The 7500-nt window shown below is 36.2% G+C and overlaps 1 protein-coding gene across 2 annotated transcripts in view; it reads left to right on the plus strand.

Moving 5' to 3' along the window:
* LOC119578856 (delta(7)-sterol 5(6)-desaturase-like) overlaps positions 1-6268 on the plus strand; it is a 7133-nt gene extending 865 nt beyond the window's left edge. For both annotated transcript variants that reach the window (XM_037926510.1, XM_037926509.1), the window contains 5 exons: positions 2894-3102; positions 3760-4008; positions 4297-4480; positions 4664-4836; positions 5577-6268. In XM_037926510.1, the coding sequence (XP_037782438.1) occupies positions 2894-3102; positions 3760-4008; positions 4297-4480; positions 4664-4836; positions 5577-5771 (1010 nt within the window). In that variant the 3' untranslated portion in view covers positions 5772-6268. The remainder of the gene's footprint in view (positions 1-2893; positions 3103-3759; positions 4009-4296; positions 4481-4663; positions 4837-5576) is intronic.
* The last annotated feature ends 1232 nt before the right edge of the window (positions 6269-7500 follow it).

Below are 7500 nucleotides of genomic sequence, written 5' to 3' on the forward strand. Positions count from 1 at the left end.
ATATATATATATATATATATATATATATATATATATATATATATATATATATATATACTTACAAACACACACACATATATGTACACACACTCACACACGTTATATGTATATGAGTGATTGACAATATTCTTTCCAATAGCACATATCGTTATTAGTGTAATCAGTAATGTACGACAGACGTATATATGAACTGATTTAAAAAAAAACTGAAGTTGGGAGGAAGCAGCTACTATAAATGAAAATTAGTAAAATAGTAATTGTCACCCATGACACAGCCTTGTCATCCGTGCGATTATACCCACGTAGAGCTAGATTTCTTGTTGGTTTCATACATTATTGTTTCTTTTAACTTTATGCTATCATGATATTTGTGAATGGTATTCCATAATTGTTCTGTGGCTCTCACTTTGTCCACCAATGCGTAAATAGTGCCTGAAGTGAGCTCCGTATCTTCAGTTTGTTGGAGTGTGTGTGTTTCCTTGATCAAATGATTTTTGTCTGGATAATCTTCAAAAAATAGTGAGGCATCATTGCTAGTTGTGTTATATACTGCTTAAATTCTACAGTACAATTGTACTGTAGAATTTAACATGATTTATTAATCACTGTATAAACAATCAAGTAATAAGCTTCTTAATAATTACACAAATTTTTGTTTTGGCATCATCTTTCCCTCTCTAGCTAGGGCGAAAGACCGACACATGTAAGGGGTGGTTACACTAGTCTATTCTATCCAGGGATCCCTTTGCAGAGCATCCCTGTCTGTAAAGGGAACTGAGTTGAAAATTCTTGCCTAAAGCGGCACTGCCGTGTTGGTCATTCACTCAGGTAGAGAGGGAAGATGATGCCAAAACAAGCCCTGAAGTATGATTACTATGAAGTTTATTACTTGATAGTCTAAACTACAATCACTACCGCTGCCAAGGCTATGTCACGATCGACAATTACTAATAGTTTACTTAATTTAAGTTAGTATTTGCTTCCCCCCCAACTTCAACTTTTATCAGTCTATAATTTCATATCTAATTACATTACTGATTACACTAATAGTGGCATATGTTATTGGAAAAAAGTAGCTGGCACGGTTGTATGGTGTATGATAATTAATAAAATGGGTAGAATGACTTCTAAGTTTAGTGTTTTCTTTCTTGATTTTTTTTCAATTGATGTGCGATTATATTCATAGAATCCACGACTATCTTCAGTGCATAGTTCATTCAAGTGGTTATTGTAGACCATGGTCTTTTCCGGGACGATGTTTCTCCACGGGGGACACTGTGTATAGTGTGACCAATCGCGCTCTGTAGCTGACAGATACAGCTTGGCTGTCTAGGGATCCCTGGCAGAGAGGGTTAGTGTGACCGTTGATACAGCAGTACTTCTCTCACGTCTCCACATAACGATAAGGATAATAAGGATGAAATTGATAACGCTGCTAGTGAAAACTGTGACGATGATAGCTAGGATGAAGATGATGATAATGAAGATATGGATAATGACAGTGACAAAATGTTTTGATCTGCTGTCACAAATGAGAGAGAGAAAAACATTATGTGTACCTATATTCAAGCGAGCACCGCTGTTGGCCGCTCATGTTCACCACTCGTCACTATTCAGCCCACTCGCACTTTGAAGCAAATGATATCAAATTCTTCGTTTTCTCAGCTCTTTTTAAAAGTCGCTGGACAAGCCAACTTTTGGGGTTTGAACGATTCGAACTACATGCAGATTACTTTCATGTAAATCAAAGCAACTTCTATAACATTACGTGCGATCCGAAATGGAAAAAATGCTGACTGGCGTTTAAACCTTTCAAATATGAAGTTAAATCATTAACGATATCATACACTGTACATGCATTTATATGAATGCCAGTGTCTCAGGCTAGTCTAATTTCATTTACGTATAATATACTCGATAAGAATACATGATATGTATTATTATCCATAACACGAGCATAGCCACAGCCCCCGCAGCTGCAGAAGGTACCCACCAACAACACTGCATGAGTGATATACTGAATTAATAATGCTATGTTTGAGTAATAATAATAATGTATTTCATTATTATAATGTAGTCTCGAAAAGCAGACAGATAGTTTAAATTAAAGTTGTAGGTATGTTGAAAATAACGATGAACTTACAAGTTACAAGGAAAGCATCTTTATCTTTTTACTAGTACACGTTTGCAGGTACATGGTGTATTGAAACTATGTTTTTTATAAAGTCTTGGTGACAGCAAGAGTAATATACCAGTAATAATAACTACCGATAATAGTAACAACACATATGATAATGCTGCTACATGATAATCTACGGAAATCGCAATTATGCAGAACCAAAAACTTCAAAAGCAGTGGTAGAAATATTAATCACTGTACTAAAAACAATGATAAAAACGATACTAATGGTAACATTTATGATAATAGCAACAGAAACAATGCTAATAGTTATTAAGTATATCGTCATGTTAATGGTAATAACGTTGATAATGACGATAACGATAACAGCAAAAGTAATATTAATAATGATAAAAACGGAAACAAGAACATTAATGATGAAATTGAAAATTATAAAAAAGTAAGATAATGAACATAAGGTATCAGTGTAATCACAACAATGACACACTGAAGTTAAGTATAGAAAATATCAACCAAATATGTTTCTTTCCTTCGTGACATTGAAAATAAATGTAAAAGTGACTGTCGACTTGAACTGACGCTTAACAATGAAATCTCATACAGTACTAGTAATAGCAGATGATATAATAAGAGTAGCAGTAGTAGTTACCATCACCATAACTATCAATGCCATTACTTAGGTGGATTCTACCAAGGCCTTCACTTCCCTCGCTCCACAACCATTCTCACGAGTCCACCTTCTTCCCTCGACAGGAGAGTGGATCTACATCCTCGTTCACTTCCTGAAAGCCTTCAGATACGGCGACGAAGAGGCCAACAGCACCTCGACTGAGACCTCGAACTCCTCGGCGTCTACAGGATTCAGTTTGGCCGACTACCGCCTTCAGGGTCTTGGGTTCTACTGGATTTGGGCCACGACGGTGTCCTATGTCTTGTACTTGGGCATCGGTGGCTTTCTGCACGTTAGTATGGCGCTTTTCTTGTGTTGAGATTCTCCGGCTTCGATATGTGGGCGCGCGCGCACGTGTGTGTGTGTGTGTGTGTGTGTGTGTGTGTGTGTGTGTGTGTGTGCGTGTGCGTGTGCGTGTGCGTGTGCGTGTGCGTGTGCGTGTGCGTGTGCGTGCGTGTGTGTGTTTGTATTCGTTTAAATACGGTGAGTATATGGCAAAGTACTATCATAATTATTAACATCATATTCATCACATTGCTTGTCTCCTTTAGTTTGTCTGTATTTTTATCCATAACATCTATTTCAAGGTCATAGTACCAATGACCAAAACATAGTTAAAATAGATGTTTCAGTATACCATTCGATAAAAGTAAGCTGTGCGTGCGTCCTATGCAGTTTCTGCACTCCATTGAAGTTTATTACACATTAAACATCTCCTGAAAACGCCATAGTTCTGATAAAACTATGATAAAGGTCCGGCACATCCTACGCAAGAGTTGATGTCAAAAGCATCCGTTATCTCCAGGATACCCTCACAAGACCGTGGGTTTTTCTCTGATACACAAGTAAATCAAGGTCTCCTTAAGTAGTAACACCTTCATGTAAACTGTCTGTGTTCCTCCTCTTTTCGTGTAAGATATCTGTTTTCTCAAGATAAATTTCGTTGCAGTGGTACTACTACGTGCGTCAGCGTGACCGCTCCGAGGAATGGAAATGTCAACCCAATAAGTTTATGCCGCCGGAGCTAGAGCGCCATGAAATTCTGCTGGGGTCTTTCTCGCTGCTTTTGGGATCCACTGTGTCCGCCATGCTCGCCTGTTACGTCATGAATGGCGGTTATTCCACGATCTACTATGACGTCAGCAAGTACGGCTGGCTTTGGTATTTTGCCTCGTGGCCGGTCGTTTACATTTGGCAGGTGCGTTGATGTTTTTCCTATTAAACTGAATTATTTCTAACGTTTGTTTTTCTTATTTTAACGTTCTTATTTATTATTGAAGTGAAAATCCTTTGTATTATAGGTTCTGTATTATTTTATCTTTCTTTTTAATTATTCACAATATCATTTTATTAACTATATTGTACTTTTATTCAGACTGTCCTGATAAATCCTAACTGACTGAATGTACACACTGATAACAAGTTTTTTGCTTATCGATTTCCAAGATAATAAATCTATACATATTTACAAATTCCACCTGTCTAGGACTATCTCACTTATTGGCACCACCGCATCTACCACATCCCCTTCTTGTACAAGAACTTCCATAAACTTCACCACAAGTACAAGCAACCAACGGCATTCAGCGTTACAGCCATTCACCCGTTCGAGTTTCTTCACATGCAGGTCGTGCAGTTCAGCCCAATGTTTATCATCCCCGTTCATTGGTGTAAGCAGTTCATGTCATATTTTGTTGTTGCTGTAGCTATTGTTATTATTGTTGTTGCTATAGTTATTGTTATAATTATTGTTGTTGATGTTGTAGTTACTACTATAATTGTTACTGTTGCTATTGTTGTTGTTGTAAATACCTTTATATACGCGAAAAACAAATTGTTTGCTTCATTTACAGCTGTTTTCTGCACCTTGTTAATGTACCTGTATTACCACGGCATCATCGACCACTCCGGAATCAACTTCAAGGCTCAGTGGTGGCAGCCGTGGCAACCCGACTGCATCTTCCATGACAATCACCATCAGTATTTCCATGTCAACTTCGGATTTAACTGCGAGCTTTGGGATAAAGTTAGTGGATATGCCATTATTTATTAAATTATATGTTTACTTTTTTATGTATTTATTTATATGTTAAGATGTGTGCTCTGAGTGCAATGCATTCAGGTAAAGATGAATGATATATTTTTTTTCTTTCTTCGATGCTAAGATTCACTCAACGGGTTGATAATGACAGGTATTTGAAATACGATGCTGTGATTCGGACACATTGCATTCAACCTCTGAAGTGCATCCCTGCTTCGAAAAAAAGAGGGTGAATAAAAATAAGTATAGCTAATATCATATTTAGTAACTCGCTGTATTGGCGAGCTTTAGAATATATATATATATATATATATATATATATATATATATATATATGTATATATATATATATATATATATATATATATATATATATATTTTTTTTTTTTTTTTTTTTTTTTTTTTTTTTTTTTTTTTTTTTTTTTTTTAGACAAGCACATTTCGGTACAAACGAATTCGATTTTTTTCACTGAAAAGGTATTGATGCATTGTACTCAGTCGATATATTATTTCATATATATATATATATATATATATATATATATATATATATATATGTATATATATATATTTTTTTTTCTTTCTTTCTTTTTTTTATCAAAGCCTTTGCATTTTTTAATCACGTTTGAATTCTACATTTTTGGCGTCGAAAGATGCTTACAACTTCCCAGATTCGAGAGGCAAGACTTTAAGTGAACATCCAAATAATTTCGTCATTTCCCCAGATCCACGGAACGTACAGGCAAAAGAATAAGGTGTATCGCGAGGATATCTTCTACGGGAAGGGCAAGAGCCTCGAGGAGTGTTCCAAGGACGAACTGAAGGCTGACTTGAACGAACGCGAATCAGAGAATCACCTAGCATACCGAGGACGAGTCAGAGACGAGCAGGTCCTCGAAGTCAAGAAGAAGCTCAAGTAGAAAAGAAAACCTCGAGGAGTCTTTAAGGACAACCCGAACGCTGACTTGAACAGGAATTCGAGAATTCTTTGAACACAGTCAGAGACGAGCAGATCCTCAAAGTTTAAAAGATTCAGTAGAAGACAGTAGAGGAAAAAAACACAATTACACTGAATACTAAATGTTTACTTTCTACTGAAATATGTTTATATGTATTTTTAGAAGCTTGTCAATATCATAGATATGTTGGAGGAAGTTAGAGCATTAAGTCGCTCTCTCTCTCTCTCTCTCTCTCTCTCTCTCTCTCTCTCTCTCTCTCTCTCTCTCTCTCTCTCTCTCTCTCTCTCTCTCTCTCTCTCTCTATCTTTCTCTCACAATGTGTGCAATACGTTATCCTGAATTAAAACCATGTGTATCTCTAACCGAACATATATGATATGCATGTATTTTTGAATAAGCTTTAATTACTGACTTCTATCTGAAAAGCAGTTAATATATTCCTTAAATGTTATATCATATTAGAAGTTTTTATATCCTCTTGCTCTTGGTGACATGAAATGGAGATCAGGATTATAGACACATTATCGTCTTCCATGAATTTCATAATTTTGCATACGAATTACCCCCAAACAGTATTTGCTTTAGTTAAGAGTCCACTCACATGCAAAGGTATGCATTGTTATTTGTTGGTAAATCATAGAGGTCATGAAAAAATTCACCATTACTACTTTTCTATAGTCTGCTTAGGCGTACCATTCTCAGTACTTACTGATCGTGTCGAGTGCACTTGTGCATGCATTGGATTGCCGTTGGTCGATCTTCACCTTTTCTCCCAATGCTCTTTCAATCTAGTGAAGGCTATGAATAGCTCGAACGCTGGTATCCGTTTGAATAACATTAGTCGAAATATAGAGGCTTCTGTCACTGTGTGTAAATTTCTATTAATCTTCTGTTATTGTTATATAGTGCAGGTTGTTCCGAGTAAGAGGTTTGGATAGTGAACTTATAAGATCTTGTAAATGTCAAATTGTTGGTAACCTGAACATAGGATGACTGGTATAGAACGTGCAGCGCAGCTACAAAAGGCAAATACTGTCTTCTTCAAGAAAGCAAGATAAGTAAATTGAAAGAAATACAATAAAAACCACACTTGAATGTCATCGTCAGCATAAATCTCCATACCTCAACAACCTTTTCCGTTATCCCAGATGAATAATATCTGTATTATTTTCATTCCCGTCATACTTAGGTAGCATTACGTTGGCCTACGAAGCAGTTATTGTCTCTATATTACGTTATTTTTAATTCTGAAATGCGGGATGATTGCCTAATCAGAATAAATAAATGTGGTTAATTTTCGATGGCCATTTAAACCAGGATACTGCAAAGGAGAGGGAAGGGGTAGGTAAGGTCACTTCCCCCAACTTCTCGTTTCTATTCATTACTTTTGAGCCGTCTCCATAATCACATAAAACGTGTATATATAATTCTTATAAAAAGCTCTGTATTTTATACACTTACCAAATGACAATTTCTTTATGAAATCATAACTAAGGAATCTAGAAAATAAAATCAGTCGACTGATAGCAGAATATTTTCCATTTTATCTGGGAAAAAAGCACCCCCCCTCCTCCCAATGCTTTCTGTCAGCAAATTTTCCTATTTTGTCGGCACATTAGAGGCCTACAATCCTTGTGAAAACACAAAACCTCAATGGCAAAAATCGCCAAAATTATGTTAAGCATATTTT

Source organism: Penaeus monodon, chromosome 11 (genome assembly GCF_015228065.2).
Source record: "Penaeus monodon isolate SGIC_2016 chromosome 11, NSTDA_Pmon_1, whole genome shotgun sequence".
NCBI lineage: Eukaryota > Metazoa > Arthropoda > Malacostraca > Decapoda > Penaeidae > Penaeus > Penaeus monodon.